General features: G+C 40.2%; 1 protein-coding gene across 3 annotated transcripts in view; it reads right to left on the bottom strand.

Annotated features, from left to right (window-relative positions):
* Positions 1-14,571, bottom strand: part of nin (ninein (GSK3B interacting protein)) — a 35,131-nt gene extending 20,560 nt beyond the window's left edge. For all 3 annotated transcript variants that reach the window (XM_049596932.1, XM_049596931.1, XM_049596933.1), the window contains exons 1-10: positions 13,895-14,571; positions 9,272-9,484; positions 8,227-8,320; positions 5,755-5,930; positions 2,696-2,741; positions 2,432-2,607; positions 1,897-2,043; positions 1,285-1,452; positions 547-683; positions 206-346 (exon numbers count right to left, since the gene is read on the bottom strand). In XM_049596932.1, coding sequence (XP_049452889.1) covers positions 206-346; positions 547-683; positions 1,285-1,452; positions 1,897-2,043; positions 2,432-2,607; positions 2,696-2,741; positions 5,755-5,930; positions 8,227-8,320; positions 9,272-9,463 — 1,277 coding nt within the window. In that variant the 5' untranslated portion in view covers positions 9,464-9,484; positions 13,895-14,571. The remainder of the gene's footprint in view (positions 1-205; positions 347-546; positions 684-1,284; positions 1,453-1,896; positions 2,044-2,431; positions 2,608-2,695; positions 2,742-5,754; positions 5,931-8,226; positions 8,321-9,271; positions 9,485-13,894) is intronic.
* Between the last annotated feature and the right edge of the window lie 3,030 nt (positions 14,572-17,601).

Genomic DNA, 17,601 nt, shown 5'->3' on the forward strand with positions numbered 1-17,601 from the left:
GGATAAAGGAATAAAGAGTGACAACTATAAGCCCACAGTATTTTAATCCCAGGAATGAGGCCGAGATGGAGGGAAGAAGACGGCACAATCAAGCATAAATCTATAAAATTATTCTGTAAACCTGAAATGGATGGAGGCCTCTTGCTGTGATAAAACTGGAGAACCAACAGCAAACTGGTGTAACCTGAGCCACTGTATAAATTACCTGAGATTGAGGTTATTCATCTGCTCGATCGCAGAGTGACGCTCATCCACCTCAGTGGCGAGCTGAGTTTTCAGTTTCTCTGCTTTCTCCAGGTCAGATCGTATCTTCTCTTTCTCCCTTAATTCTCTGTCCACGCGCTCTCTGATGAGAGAAAAACAACAGGGACAATAATTGTACAAAGATGTAGCCATGACACATGACAACAGACACAAACCAGCAATCATCCTGCGGGTTTTATTTCAGACTAACAGGCTCAAAATGATTCCAGATATATTTATCAAATATAATCAAACAGTATTAATGTCTGAATGAGCTGCATCATAGTGATGACTCATACTCACAGGAGATATCTGATCTCAGCTTTGAAGCTTGCAAGTGCCGCTTGGTGGATCCCATTCTTAGTAACGAGGAGCTCATTCTCAAGTGCCAGGGTGAGATCGCTCAGACTCAGTTTTCCATCGAGGTTAAAATTCAAAGCCTGCAAAGGAAATAATAATAAAAATTATACATTTGTCCTTTTGGGGAATATTTTAGAAAATCCTTGACTTTTTTAAATCATGGAGTAAATACAAAAAGTGTCTGACTTCCTTTATGTCATCAGCTATCTACGACAGTGTATTGGAGCTATTGTAAGTAAATAAATAAACAAATAAATATATTTTAAAAATACAGAGCCAGGGGAAAGGGGTAAAATTACAAGAAAACACTCCAAATTAAAATCGTAAATTGATGAGATAAAATCTTTAATATTCTCCAAGACTACGTTGGTAAATTTATGAGAAGAAACTCACAAATATAGAGAGAAAAAAAAATTCTCTGAGATTACAATCATATATTTAACACAAAAAGAACTTGGAAAGATATGCATATATGTTAAGGCACCATATTACTTCAATGTGCAAGGCTGGGTCAACCTCATCACACCACAGACACAACCACTTGCTATGTATTATGCCTGCTATGGATGACCTAATCAAATTAGTCTGTTTCAAAACATACAAATTATTTAAATGCACAAATTCAAAATACTGATAATAACTAACACTGATGGTCACAGTCATAGTTAGAGGAACAAGTACCTGCAGGATCTCAGTGCTGTTTTCTATTCCCTCATCTATCCAGGCATCCAGGAGGTATTCAACTGGAGTGAAACCGGTACCATCGTCGAGGTTGGAGAAGAGACGCATGCCGATGGTGCTGGTCAGGGCAGAGGGGGTTGCTATCCTCCTGCCTCCTTCATCAAAGGGCTGTACAGGGGGAAAATTGTGTCTCTTTACTGGAGAAAGATTTCCCTGAGCTGCCGACACAGCTGGAGTGTGCAGTATGTGCTTGGTGCTGCTGTTTATAGAGCGTTACTGTTCATCACTGTGGATCATTATCATTATAGTTATTGTTCATGGTGTGGACTGCTCTAATATCTCCAAAATTCCACTTAATGCTTTCAGGGGGACCAAATGCAATCTGAAATCTAGCTTTGAATGACTATTACAGAGGAGCTAGAAAAGAAAAATGATTTTGTCAACCTACACTTTGTTTTAGACATCTTTTTTAAATGATAGATAATTGGCTGTGTAAAAAACCCTCTCTAATAAAGCAAGAACAGATAACAATAAATAATGACCTAAGAGAAAAGAACAACAGGGGATTTACCCTTCATTTTACCACCTCGTAAGAGCTAAACAAACAAGTACCTGAGTGGAAAGGTGTCGCTTCAGTTGTCTGTAGGGCGTGGAAGCGGATGGTGTGGGGGGTTTGTTGTGGTTTACAACCCTGGAAACAAACTCCTGAACACTCATTATGCCATCGCTGGTTAGACTCTGGAGTATATCCGCATTTATCTGGAAACGATTAATGGTTTAATTGAGAAAAGAGTCAGATATCAGTAGTTGCAGCCAAATATATGTGTCAATAATACTTTTCCTAATGTAAAAAAGAAATTTCTCAAGGCAGAAAACACTTTTATTGGACTCGAATTGTCTAAATGAGTTATTTAATCATAGAAAGAACAACAAAAACAAGACAATATGGAAGTGTATGACTATTTTAACATCAATAAATTACAACAAGATTAATTTAGAGCCATCAGACCTCTGCTGTGAGGATGTAATTTACATTTTGTGTCGCTTGGTCAAAGAGATGATGATGTATAAACTTTTAACTCAGTATTGATGAGATCTGAAAAGCTCCCCTGAAACAAACTGCTTCTCTATTAACTTTTAATCTCACCTCCAGGCCCAGGTGTTCACAAAGAGCGAGCAGTTCGGTGTGACCGGCACACCCGTCCCATGATATGTGCAGCTCGTCACAAGCTTCACGCAGTCTCTCCTCTACACAGGTCGGCAGAGGAACGATGGATCCCCGAGGTGTGCTTGGTTCATCGGGGTTCCAGAGATGCATCTGACCTAAATACATGATTAGAGGACACTGTGAGCATTTGGTGACAAACATCTACGGAGTGGATTTAATGAAAATACTGCGACTTTGACGTACCTTCTGCCTCGTACTCCTCTGTGCTTGTTTCGTGAGCATTCCAGCGCTGTTAGACACAAAAACACACACAGATTACTACAACACAAGAGGCTAGTCTTGTTCAAAATCATAGAAAGTCATTTGTGAGAAAAAATGACCACATTAAAATCTTTGCAGGCTGATTCTCTCATGTGACAATCAGCTGTTTATTAGTTCAAACATGTTTTTAAATGAGGCGAGGTTGGGGCTGCGAGCAAAGGGGGGGCAGGAGTGTCTGACAAAAAGCACAAAAGAGCTTTTGTGATGACACGAGGGCATCAGGGACGGTCAGTGTGCAAATCAGGAATGGTGGTAATAATAGAAAAAATGCGTCACGGAGGGACACACTTCTTTCTTCTTCTTTTACATTTTCAAGCATGTTAATGGGGCATTACCTATGCCAATGTGCAACATTTAAAAACTTAAATAAATAAGAGAGACTAATGCTGAAACTGAACCGCTCACTCACTCACTCAGGGAAAAGATGTTTTAAAAGTTTGAAACCAAAACCTGGAACATTATGCAGTCTCAAATCTTAACTCCTAATTTGAGTATTAACATTTTAATCCAGCAACTTTTTTGTGCTTCTCAAGAAATATAAAAGGAGGAGGGGTTTATGTGGGTGTGACCCACTGCGCTCCACCCCACTCCCAGTGTGACCATCTATTGTCTGGGAAGCAAATAGTGAGGGAATGAAGAACAGATGGTATTCTGCGAGTGGCGTTCTGATACATGGTGTATAGGCATCCAGGAGGGTGGGGGTAGTGGGGGCTCATTGTTCCTCTGTCACATCCCTACACCCTCCTCCTCCCAAAGCACCGGGCCTGCAGTCTCTGCGGCGGAGCCCCCCTGACCCATGCCCATCTGCTGGTCCCCGGGCCGGACATTGTAGCATTGTTGCAGCGTAGATTAGTCAATACCGAGACACGCTTCAGTTCAATGTCTCGAACAGTGTTTGTCTTGACGCTGGCAGGCAGCAGCGCAGACAATACACAGAATATTAACACATCCATCTGAGGACAAGCTGAAGTGGCCATCATTATACCGTTTTGGTGACCAGTTGGGGACTTTTCTTTGTCGTGATTTATTCGGCTGCAGCTCATTCATTGGTATGAAAAATCAACCTGGTGTCTAAAGGCCATGGCAGTCAGTAAATCTTACACATAGAACAACTTCAACTCAGGGCTGCATCTAAACACTTTATCGACTATGTTCACACGCACAAAATATGCAGGTTTTTGCCCTTATTCCAAAAAAGATAAACATGACTAAGGAAAATGAATATTCCACAAATATTCCCTTCTACATGCAGCTGTGCAAACTCCGATTAACATGCCCTAACATGTTTATCATGTCAAAATATGGAAAAGTGGAGTCGCTTGTGTCATTTTGCTTGTATTGCATCACAACAAGATTTTTTTTCGAGTTATCCACATGTGGCGAACTTGTTCAACTGTCCAAACACAGTCTCCCTCTTTCGTTCCTTCAACCAGCCTCTTGAAGAAGTCAGTACTGCGATAACTGTGCATATCCAAGTCATCTTAAAAGCAGGTTTGTTTGTCCTTCAAACCTGAAACTTGGGCTTTTCTTTTCGGCATCTCTACCTCACAGCCTTGCAGACTGTTGCAGAGTTGGTTTGTGTACAACGCATCCATGACAACACAGAGCCGATACTCCTCAAACTCAAATAATATTTGCATATCCCACATCCTTATTGGAAAATACTACTGTTGTTAAGCGAACCTGAAGAAGCCAGGGGTGAAACGCGTTGTTTGCTCTTAATAAAATCACAGTAATTCAGTTCAGTGAACGGTGGTTTATGTTGATGATTTTATTTTGTGGCAGACCACCGCCTGATTCTTGAGACTGGCTGTGCAGAGGGAGTTCGGTTTACTTATCCTTGTTGGAAAATACTACATTCGGAAAAAGGTCTAATTGTGTTTACATGGCCAGTATCAAATATGATCATATTCTGAATAATAGTGGAACCGTTTAGTCTTAAAGATGTCAGAAAATAGTGACAACAGTTTCTTAGAAAGATGGTGTTTTCAAATTGTTTTGTGCAACCAAACAGTCTAAAATTCAAAGACATGCAGTTTAAAACGCTTTAAATCAGAGACAAATATACTTCTTTATAGCCAAATAGATTTTTAGTACAAAGTTTGACCTCCTGCTGGTGTTACTGTAGATTTCTCACCCTCATTTCTCTTGCAGGTCACAGTCACAAAGTACGAGCTTAGACCCCTGTATATATGTCAAACAACTCTCCATGTCAGCAGTGAGAGCAGGATAATCCAAGAAAAGGATCTGGAAGATCAACCAGAGAACCATGCAGAGTGTTCAGCTGTGACTGAACGAATGCTTTACAACCCTGTGACACAGACGCATGTTGCATTAAAGCCACGACTGTTTGGTGCAGACGAAGGGAGGCACCTATTGTCAGTCTTAAATACACAAAAAGAACTTGACAGCAGCCGTGGCAAATACTGACGGCCACACATACAACAATCAGCTCCTGTCTCTGTCTGTATCTGCTGAAATAAAACTGATCTGTTTGAACATGATGGTGTAAATTTCTAAATCACTGAGCTGTTGCCTTGACCACCACATCACAGCCAGCACATGCACGCAGGGCAAAGTTCAACCCAACACTGAGCACAGTTTAACTCACACAGAATCCCATCACGACACGTTAAACTGATAACCCTGTTTGACGTTACACAAACACTGCGGTAACATCTCGACTCCCGGAGGCTTGTTTAACAGTAATTATACTCACAGTGTTATTTACAGACAGTGCTGCGTTGTTATGCAATGAACAGTGCCTGCTGAATCCTGTGTTTGAGTGTCTATATTACATTTCGGGATCTGCTCTGCATGCCACTAAGCTGATTAGCTAAGAATAACGTCTCGCTGGTGGCCTGTGGCTGCCGAGAAACACAGTACACACAGGGACAGGAGGTGATAAGGATGGCATCCCAGTGTCTGGAGGTACAGAGCCGTACTGGAAAAAACTCAGAACATCAGTCTTAGCCTTTTACCTCACGCTTCCGGGGAACCGCTGAGTCATAGTTGTCCTCAGGATCATCCTCCTCCTCAGCCGGGTTTGCATTTGTAACCTCAGAGAAGTCTGAAATAGGCTCGATGAACTCTGGCGTGGAGCGGCGGCCGTAACGTTTACTGCCCTTCACAAACTTTGGTTCGATCTCAGGAGATTCTGAGGAGGCACAATGATAAGTGGAGTCATGATTGTGATCACTTGTACAAAATATAATAGTCAGGTTTGCACAACAGAGGTTATTATTAAATACAGCAATAAAAATGTTCAGTGACTAATACATGTCACAGCCTTCAGCAGCTACTTCCCCAAAAGTGACAACTTCTCTAAAAGTGCTAACTTCAGAATCTTTAAAAGCCACATGTTCCCATTTGTTTGAATGAAACAGACATGAAACTACAGTTTTCACATGACTTCATACTTCATATGATCTTGGGTCGAGATGTCACATGGATGACACTTAGGTCCCAAGTTAATGCCAAAATTCTGACAACGTGATTACATTTTAGAGACACGTGGACAAGTAGAAAATAAAAGTGCAACTTAAATAGGTTTCAGAGTAGAGCAACTAGTTTATAAGCTCCCAGCTGTTTTGGGTTTTTCTCCAGCACCATGGGTAAAGTAGGTCCCGGGGATGCACAGCTTCTGGACCTGATGGAGCATTCTTTATGGTACATCATCCAAAGTCTTAAATAAAATGTTAAATGCCAAAGGAAGAAGAAGAACCCCCATCAGCACAGAACAACAGCAAAAACACTTGGAAGATGGTGACAAATGCAACTACAGCAACAGTCCCGCCTCAACTCGTTGAAAGAGAAAGTATTTTCCTGAGTCCAGTGTATTATTTGAAGTCTTTGCCATTGGAGTGCCGCATATTTACACTATGCTGTAAAAGCCAGCAGCGTGATGAGACACTGAGTGTCTATTTTGTACTGAGTGCTGCACATTTGGTGTTTTTTTTTCTTTCTGATCACCATAAGATGAAAAATATTCAACCCTGGCGAACAGTGCACTCAGAATTTTCACTGTTTACCCAGCTGTCCAATTAGGGCTGGGTAATATGTCGATCTCTATATTTTTAAATCTCCTCAAAAGCACTTCATAAATGCTAGGACTGGGAGACAAAATCGAACATAACAATACCCTCGCTGATGCAAAAAAAAAAGTTGTGTGGATGACTACTGTTTTGTTTTTTTGTTTTTATTTTTCAGAAAATATTAACACAATAACAACTACGTGGGTTAAGGCAAGCGTTAAAACAAATAAAACATCTGGTAAGTTGATAAATTTACATCACTTTACTACAATGCAGCCTTTAAAACCAACACAATAGGGGTGTCGGTGGCTTAGTGGGTAGAGCAGGCGCCCCATGTACAAGGCTGTAGCCGCAGCGGCCCGGGTTCAAATCTAGCTTGTGGCCCTTTGCTGCATGTCATCCCCTCTCTCTCCCCCCTTCACGCTTACCTGTCCTGTCCATTAAAGGCAAAATGCCCTAAAAAAAAAATCTTTAAAAACCAACACAATATCAAAACTCTAAGACAATATATAGTCTTATATCTCAATAAGGATATAATATCTTCATATTGCCTGGTCGTCCAGTCACAGTGGGGAAGGGGCAGAACAATTAGCCTACTAGAATGTGAGATGTGACGAACAACTACAACAATAGAGAAGAAATATGTGAATATACTGTGAGCATTATGTAAATATGTTTCCTCGTCCACAAAATCTCATGAACCCACAGAGACTATTGCTTTGCGCTTAAAATGGATCATCAGGGATAAATAAAATTTAAACTGCATTTCATTTAAATGTTTTAAATAAAGAGGTGCATGATGAAACACATGGGATTTACTGTTTTGTTTTTTACCGTGGTATCTTATTGGGTGTTACAAATTTTAGAATTTCACTAGTATTGGTATCGACGACTAAATTTCTGGTACTGTGACACGCCTAGTTGAGACAAAAGTATCACAATATGGAAGCATGATATAGTAATACTTGTTCTGGTAATACACCTATGGGCTTAACAGTCAGTTTGTGATCACCTTGTGGGACCTTATAGAAATAAAATAACTGGGCTGAAAACATGAAGTATTCATTCACAACTTGAGACTATAAACAAATGTTACCAAGAAACAGCTTAGTATAAAACCAATATTTGCATTAACTACATCCATAAAATACACCATGCCAGCAAACAGTTCAACTGTCGGTTAATTGGCTTTGAACCTGTGCTTTTGGCTCTGAGCCTCTGTATGTAGATTTACAGCTGAATCAGCATGTGGGGTGCTCCACCTCTTCAGCCTTCACAGTCACCTTCTACGCTTGGTTGACTCATTGAGTGGAAAAAGTCCCATTAAAGTTCAAAATTAAACTGATTCTAAGTTACATATTAGATTAATGACATGGCCTCAAGCTTTGTGCTTGTTTTCAGGCAGAATCTAGATGTTACCTGGTTTTGACAAGGTCTCCTGTTCTGCTTGTGGCGCCTCAATAGTTGATGACAACACCAGAATCAGTGCATTCTTGAACTGGTCGAAGTCAACCTGCAACAAACAGAAAAGAAATACAGTCTTACATAAATGTGAGGAAATGCCAGTGATGCTTAGAATGTGGAGCCAAGTATTATCACAGCAAAAGTTCATGAAATTCCTCAGACTGGATGTAATATTCCCAGTGCGTCGGGTGGAGGCTGGGTGTCCCTGGGTGTCTGGGTGGAGGAAGGTTTGCTGAGCAGAAGCAGCGAGGTCACACTTCAAGAATCAACAGCTGCTAACCCTGAATATGGTGATTTTCTTTGTGCAGCGAGGCTGGCGGCTGCCGGCTTTACGCGGGGGTTTTCTTTTTTTTTTTTGACTTTATTGTTGTATGCCATGGGCAGGCAATCAGTTCACTCGCCCTCTTATAACATCTACCCCCGCCCACACGCACCCACACATGCAAGACAATAGCCATCCGTCTGTCCACACGCTTATGTAGAAACACAAGTTAAGGCAAAAGTGTGGAGGTAAGCAAGTTGGATCAGTCTCATCCTTAAGCTGAAAAGTACAAACTGTAAATCCTTTAAGTGCACAATCAATTTGAGACGAACTGAGGTCCAATTGTAGAGATCAGACCAGTGTCCTTTCTATTTTCTACATTTCCACATGGAGCACCCTCAAAGAAATGCATCTATGAATGGTGATTAGTCAGCTCTGTTGTCCTGACGACAGACACCTGGGATCAGGGCTGATGGGGGCACATTTTCTCCTCAACAAGACAGCTAACAAAGCACCAAAAAGCCCAGAGACACAAAGACCTGAGAGCTGGAGTGGCTCGACGCAGGCGTCTGCCAAATTCAAAGGATACACAGGGACGCCAAAAGGCCACGACTCACATGAGCATCAGAAAAAGATCAATATAAATCCTGCAAAAACAACCTTTCTAAGCACATTACTGCACGGTACTTGTAGGAGGGAAACAAACACTTTATTTCAGTGGCAGAGGAATAAACTCACCCTGGCAGTGAGGCGGTCCTGGCTCTGCAGTAGTGTTTGGAGAAGAGCTGGCGTGGCATCGTCCAGGTGCAGGGACTGGCAGAGGTCGGAGAGTTCCTCCAGGCACAGTGAGCCACAGCTGCTGGCATCAAAGCTGTTAAAAACTTCTTTTAGGCGCTCCTCGTAGTGGTCCTGCTCTTGGGTGTCATCCATCCCACAGGACAGCACCCTGCCCTGAAAGACAAGGAGGGAAGAGTCTGGTTTCATCACGCTGTCCATCACATTTAAGCTGACGCATCTATTCAGAGTCACATGCAAGAACAGGAACAGAATTCAACTTTAAATCACTGTTAAAGAGGTACAACAACAAAACAGGAGGTCAGAATATCTTCAGTCTAAATTACCAGCATCATATATATCCAATTACTGCTAAGAGACACTCACAAACAGGGTGGAAACATCTAACTCAACAGCATGCGTTCCTAAAAGCTCCTTCATCTGACAGTGCCGCTGTGCAACTGAGCCACCAGCAAACCGCTCCAGCGTCATTTGTGGTGGAGGCTTTGGCTAATCCAATTAGAATGATTAGACAATCAGGTAAATTGATAGACGCGGCCAAGTCTGACACTGACCATGACTCTCTTCTAATGCCTTTAGCTTGGGTGTTTTACAACCCATGTAATTCAACCTGAGGCACAGGTGAAAGGGGAAATCCACCTTGTATACACAGTTTGATGTGGTTTAAATGCATGTTAGTATTGTTGATAAAAACGTGAGGGTTACTGATGATAAAAATGCTAAAAAGCAGCATGTTTGAAGTTCTTTAGTCTAAATGCTTCTTCAAATACTTCACACGGGTGATAAAAACAAAGGACAAAGACAGCAAAGTGGCTCTGAACCAAGTGGAACAAGCAACCAGGAACTAATTGGGGAAGGTCACATCAAAAGCCTCCAGCCAACATTCACCGGCTGGCAGCATCAGTTACAGAGACATGGACAAAGTTGTTACACGCTCTGTTTGGATGCATCATGGTGTAATTGAAAAACAAAGACAACCATTTGACAGAGAGCAGGGCTGCTTTGTGTCCCCCCTTTGTGTCATAATTCAAGGGGCTTATCTTTCATTTTGAAGAGAAACAAATGCAAGACGTATTTGTGCATTGAATAAAAGAAAAGAAAGGAGTCGGACTAACTTAAGCAATGACATAACTCATAGACGCAACAGTCCAGGTCAGCCACCTGAAGCTTAAGCAAGATGATGTCAGTTAACATGACTGGAAATAGCAATGTAAGGCTGAGCAGCATAAACATTTATCTCTTTAGCTTCTATTTTTACTTTCCACAAATTGTACATCTGACTGTAGCAACATAATTCTGCGCACTACATAAGTGCTGGGACTTTGGGCACCAGCTGTATGTTCACAAGGTGCCTTTATTGCTTGGCTTAGTCCTGCATTTTTCTGTTGTTGGAGCAACTTAAATCTCTTGCTATACAAATTATCATCTTTTTTTCACCTACTTACAACACATCTTACGGCCTTTTGGTTCCCAGCACAGCTTTATCTTTATGTCATAGCTTTTATCAAACACTCTGTTTTATTCTGAACTGTCTACATAGTACTGCTCTTTTACTACATTCAGATGTCTTCAGGGTGTTTCTACTGTGTTTATGTTCCATGTTTTAATGTGCTTTTCTTGCTGCAAAAATAATTTCCTCTTGTGGGACAACTCTGTTCTTTAAGCATCAAATAAATGCTGTGTGTGACCTTGTGAATAAAGTTTGAAACGAAGAGCGCACCACTTTTTATCTAATCAGTTGAAACTTCCCAGTTTGAGCCTACATGTCTATGCAAAGAGCCTCCTGACCCCAGCTTTTCCAGCTGCTCTCACTGAGATCATGAAGCGCTCAGCCAGGTGTCCCCCACACCCCATTCTCGGGGTGCCCATTGACCGCAGACAATAGGGACAAAAACCAAATCAGTATTCTGCATCTGCACATTGGAGCAGCTTATGAAATGCAAGAAAATCATGGCTCAGCATTGTGGCAGCTTGTCTACAGCTGGAGTGATGAGCTATTAAGTATATATATGAAAAAGAAAAACAAATGCACCAAGTAAGTTTCTATGCAAGTTTCACTCCACACACTTTGCTTGTGTTGTCGCACTGATCAGTTTGTATTCTCCAAGCAGCCTCTGAGCCAATTATCCTGGTAGCCCTCCTGCTCGGCTCGGCCACAGTGGCTCATGGTGGCCGAGGTTTGACAGCTGCTGCAGCCAAAGAATCACTCTAGTCCAGGTCACAAGAAGGAGGTTAATCCTTCACACCATCTCAGCATCCACTGACACTGGTAATTATCACTAACAGATGTCAAAGCTGGGAAAGTTAAAAAAAAAAAAAAAAAAAAAAAATCAGAACTGTCTTGCTATAACATCACCCTAGTGAAACACTGATGGGTGTGCTATGTTTCTGTTGGCCATTTTGGGATAGAAAATGACTATAGAAAAGGAAGTTCCCTGCCTTTTTATAAACAAACTATTGTCTCTGTGCAGACAGAATCACATCATATCTTGTATTCGCTGCGGCAGTTATACAACTGCATCCTCATAATCTGAAGTTACTGTTAAAGGAGAACTAAACATTAAGCTCACAAAATAATGTTTTCAGGAGAATATTTTTGGAATAATTAAGTATAATTATCTAATATTTGATTCAAATATTCTATATTTATTTTCAACTGTAGGAGTAAAACCCATACTGCTTTGTACTTGCTTTATTTTTGCTATTTTTCTGACTTTCTGTGCATTTTTTTTGTGCTTGAACCCCCCAAAAACCCTATCAATTGTCATCATGCAACATATTTCCTATCATACTGCATGTATTCAATTGTTTGCATTACTTTGCACGGGCACAACGAACAAAAGAACAATTGCAAAGCTTCAGGAAAAACAAAACACTGAATTTGTCCAAAGAAAAGCCTCTTAAGAATGTATGAATGTTCAAAATTCAAAAACAAAATGACAATGCAGACAGAGAATTGCATAAAAACTTCCCAAGGATATCAGGAAAACAAATCTCTGTTGCGATATGCCGACATAATCTGCTGAAAAATTCATCCAAATCGCTCGCTTCCTGCAGTTACTGCATTCACTATTTAGATTAATGTGCAGCTTATCATTTTGTCTCTTCTGTTAATATTATGCATTGATTATAATATGAAATATCCATTAAATATGTCACTTAGTCAGGGGTCATCAATTTACTTAATGATTGTGAAGAGGTCCCTTAAAAAAAAAGGTTAGGAACCACTGGCTTAGGAGAGGGGTGTACAAATTTATTTAAAAAAAATTTGCAAAAATTTTAAACTTTGTACAGTTTTTTGCAAAGTGCATTGCACAAGGTAATCGATGAGACAGCATGCTGTTATTTATTCATTGCAAATCACATCTACTCATTTTCAACACTTTCACAGTCCAAGCTGATGAAATTGGGGGAAATATTTGCATGTTTTCAAATCAAATCCACAAAAGTCTCATTAATTACTAACCTTTTAAATCAATAAAATATGGTGGGATCACTTTTTAACTGCCTCACAGTCATATATCCATCACAGTGTCCTCTTTGAGATATGCGAACAATATTAAAACAACTTGGAAAGCCACGTTTCATTTGTGGAAACTTCAGAAAAAACAAAACTTTCAAGGATTTTTAACGTCAGATGCGGAACCTCTTAACAGGATAGTGCAGCGAACTGATGAGACATTATCTGACCGTAGAGAAGACATGGTCTGAGGACACCAGTAAAACAAAGCAATTTAATCAAGTATGGAAGAATATTTATAAGGTCCTAAAAGACTTATAAAAACATATCATAATAATGCTCATTTAAGAAAAAAGACATGGCTTGCATGACTGTGAAGGGAAGGGGAGATCCAGTGGAGTATACAAAACATAAAACTACTATAATATGTGTTTGTGTGTAAGTGGATGGGGTGTGTGAATTGGTTGGGGGATTTCTATTATGAGTAAAATGAATGAATGAACTAATGTGGTATGAATGTTATTGTGACTTATTTCTTAGATGGAGGGTATGTAATATACTGGTGTTTTAATTTTAGCCTAACACCTCAGTAGGAAAGTTCATTATATATATATATATATATAATGAACTTTAATTATATATATATCTTATACACCAAAGTACATAATAAATGTTTGTCAGAATGAAACTGTCAGCAACACCTCATGGTGGAAAGCATGAAATCAGATTAAGATAATTATTATTTTTTGCAGCCAAAATGTAGTGAATAAATCTCCATTTTGCATCCCTCATTGGAAACATTGCCTTAGTAAAGCCTGGACACATCATGACTACACCTGGTCAAACTTTAAAGCTAGTTATGAGCATGAAACACACGTTAACTAGCTGTTAAAGTTAGTTTAGCTAACAAGTTAAACTAGCTAAAGAGGATTCCCATAGTAAAGTGATGAGCTAGGCTAACAAGCTAATTTGTCAGCAGGCATGTTGGGAGGAGGAAACGGTTTGGTCAGGACTGCTGTTGGCTCCAACTTCATCCCAAAATGTTCATGTTAACTGTCAAAGAAAGAAGAGGAAGCAGAGAAACAGTGCGGACACTGTTAGCTTACCAAAGTGTCTGAACTCGGACGACAGTTGGCTCCTTGTCCGGCTGAATTTTGGAGGTTACCGTTAAAACGCGGGTATAAAATAAAGTTTTACAACATTTCTCCGGGTGTCTCGTGGCGGCTCCTCCTCAGGTGTGAATGATGTTATCCACACAGAGACGTTAGCTGAGCTGTTAGCTTGGAGATACAGTGTGTTGTTTGATGGGGCTCCTTGTTCTGTTATGTCCACACAGCATCGGAGAGGTTGGTGGTCGCTTTGTGTCCTCGGCTGTGTCTCATCCTCCTCAGGCTGCTAGCGGATTTTGAAAAGCGGCTGCTAGAGGAAGGGGCGGTGACAGAGAGCTGACTGGTCACAGGCCGGCCCCCTGTGGACCAAAGCAACACTGGTACACTAATATAACTCCACTGCTTTAAGACAAAGAAATGCTCCTGTTATTATCTGACTGTTGTATCTTAATTCAGCAATGGTTCGTCATATATTGTGACTTTTTGGCACCTGGCTAGCTGGTAGCTGTCAGAGGAAGTTCAAACCATAGCATCCACCCATGCTTGGACACAGCTAACAGTGTTCAGATCCTTTAGGGACTGTTCGTTACTTATAAGGGAAGAGAGAGGGGTGCAAAAAGGTGGACGTCAAATATTTTTTTCAGCACTGGGGAGGGACTTCACTGTCCATACTGTCACATTATACAGTATGCCAGAAGAAAGATTTATGCAGTCAAATGCAGTATGCCAAAAATATCAGGATGTTCTACTACATCAGGTCTGATTTTGCAGTGTGCAATGTTCTGACCCATAATCCTCTTGTTTAATTGAATAAAATAACCATTAATTAATATAAGCAACAACAAAAGGGCATGAATATAATGTGTTAGAATCTACAAAATAACATCAGAGCTGTCCAGGTTGACCTCTGTCTCTGGTGAGGTCTGTGAACCGTTTTTTTGTTTTATCTCCAAGGTGACAGATATATAAGCAAGATGGTCACAGTTCAAGGCGTAAGGTTATGAGGAAGCTGTATGTCCTGATCGTGTGCATACTGCATGCAATAGTGCAAAGTTTTTAAGGGCAGCTGCCGTACCTCCTGAAAGTAAAAAGACAAAAGTATGCATTTTGGAACATTTCATTTTTTTTTTTTAATTTTGGTTTAGGGCACTGGTTCCAAACCTGGGGGTCCCGACCCCCACTAGGGGTCGCCAAATCTTCAAGGGAGGTCATGAGGCCTTCTTGATTTCAAGGGGTGTCAGAAAATGTACATATCTTAAAGGATAAGGGCCATCTTTAACTGCCTGGACAACGCGAGGTCGGGCACTGGGCACTACTCTTGTGCCTTTTTTGTTCCAGCTTTCAAGAGTGCAGTGGCAGGTTGCTTCTGAGGTTGCTAAGCAACCTTGATAAGCACCACATTATGACCTATTTACCTGAAATCTTGGGTGCAGTGCTGATCTTTAAGTGTGTAGGCCTATCGTCCATGGGACAGATGAAAAGCTCTGGCAGCCCTGCATTAAAATGATCAACTTCTTCGTATTTAAAATAGATCAATATTTTTATGGAAGAAGGGACAGATATCTGCCAGCTGTGATTGGTTGGTCCTCGTCACATGACATGCGGTGCCCACTGCTGTGTTCCAAAAGTTGAACTCAGTTTATCTCAGGGTGCTGCTGTTGCACCCTGAAAAATAGGCGGTCAGGAGCACGTGTTCGTTGCAGCAGCATCACTCTGAGCATGTCTGCCACATGTCTACATTGAAAACAATGGATTTTAGGGCATAAAAAATATGACATGAAGACCTGAACACAAGCTATATTCACAGAGCCTTCTCTGTATGCTAAACAGCCTTGTCCTGCATCCGTGAAGTTCACAGTAAAACAACCGAAGAGCTAAAAACATCAGGAAAAGGAAAACACTGAATTTGGCAAACAAAGAAGCCTATTGAATGTGTATGATTGTTAAAATAAATAAATACACAATACAGACACAGAATTGTACAAAAAGTTCCTACTCTTATCAGTAAACTAATTTCTGTTGCAACATGCAGACATAATCTGTTCAATCATTCATCCAAATTGCTTATTTCCTGCAGTTCCTGCAACTTCCTGCAATTACTGCGTTCACTATTTAGGTTAATTGTACGTTTTATCACTTGGTCTCTTCTGTCAACGTTATGCAATTAATATAGTATCCCTAAAATATGTCACTTAGGGGTCCCTTAGGGAAAAAGTTTGGCACTCACTGGCTTAGGGCAAAATAAAAATCTAATGACTAATTTATGGTAGAGGGAGAGTTGTGCCACTTACTCAGGAAGGCACAAGGAACAATATTTGTACTTTTGGGGACAAATATGTATCACCTTTGGGAAAAAGTAAAGAACAGTCCCTTACTTAAGGTGCTATACAAGTGAATTAATATCAAATAAAAGTACTCATACCACACTATCAGATACTCCATTACAAGTAAAAGTCCTGCATTAAAAGTGGTACTTGTAGTATTAAGTATGTAAGAATAATCAGGAAAATGTAGCCTCCTTCAAGTAAAGCAGGGTGGTAATCACCAATTGTGGTTACATTTGGGGGTGGGAACATTTTTAATCAACACCCTCTGTGACCCAACTGTCCCGAGGGTTTACTGGAAGTTCTTAACAGCTTAATTGACCACGTTGAACTATTTTGAAACAAAAATCTCTGATCAGGGGTTCTCAAAGTTTTGATAACTGAGTGCCTTTTTTTTTTTTTTAACAAAAATAACAATCAACAGTGATATTGCCTGCTTTTCCACTTTTGTCATATCTACTATAATTACTGCGAAGTAGAGAGTAAAAAAAGTAGTATGAAAAGAAGAGACTCAAGTAGTACCTCAGATTTGTACTGAAGTACAATACTTAAGTACTGTGCATTCCACCACTGATAGCTACCCCCGTCTTTCGCACACTCTTGCACAAGGAAGGTAAATATGTGGTCTCATATGGCAGAGCACAGTGTCTGTACACTCTGCATAATGTATTCTGCAAAAACACTGTAGGCTGTTTACTCAAAACATTACATACTGTACAAAAAAACTGTGTGCTATTTACTCAAAATATTAAAACCTACTGTAAAGCGTTTGATAATCTGGGTCAGGACAACTAACACTACTTTAAGAAAGCTTTTCATCTCCCCTCTTTAGTGTCATTTTTAGGACTTTGGACCACTGTTTGCAAATGTAGTCTTATCATCTGATCCTGGGCACAAAGCGTATTGCTTGGTCTGTGGGGGGCGCTACAATAAAACTCTAAATTCAGCCAGTGTTGAAGTGTCACTTAGTATTGTACTTAAGATGTTTTAAGGTAGTCTTCTTAAGTATTTCCATTTTCTGCTCCTTTATACTTCCACTCCCCTACATTTTAGAAGGAAAAAATGTACTTTATTCTCCACTACATTGAGCTGACAGCTGCAGATACTTTGCAGATCAAGATTTTACACACAAAACATAAGATCAACAAATCAAATATGCATTGCTATGGATGAAATTACCCAAAATCATATAAAACCTGAAATTAAATTCACCCCCACCTTCTGTAACATCAACATTTTGCCTATATATGCATCAATATTTATAATCCAGAAATATATTATTACAAATCATTTCATTTCAGTCTTATTTATAAAGCCCAGTAACACAAATTACAATTAGAATCAGAGGGCTTTACAACATACGACACCCCTTTATTTTTA

This window comes from Epinephelus fuscoguttatus, linkage group LG14, assembly GCF_011397635.1.
Source record: "Epinephelus fuscoguttatus linkage group LG14, E.fuscoguttatus.final_Chr_v1".
Classification (NCBI taxonomy): Eukaryota; Metazoa; Chordata; class Actinopteri; order Perciformes; family Serranidae; genus Epinephelus; species Epinephelus fuscoguttatus.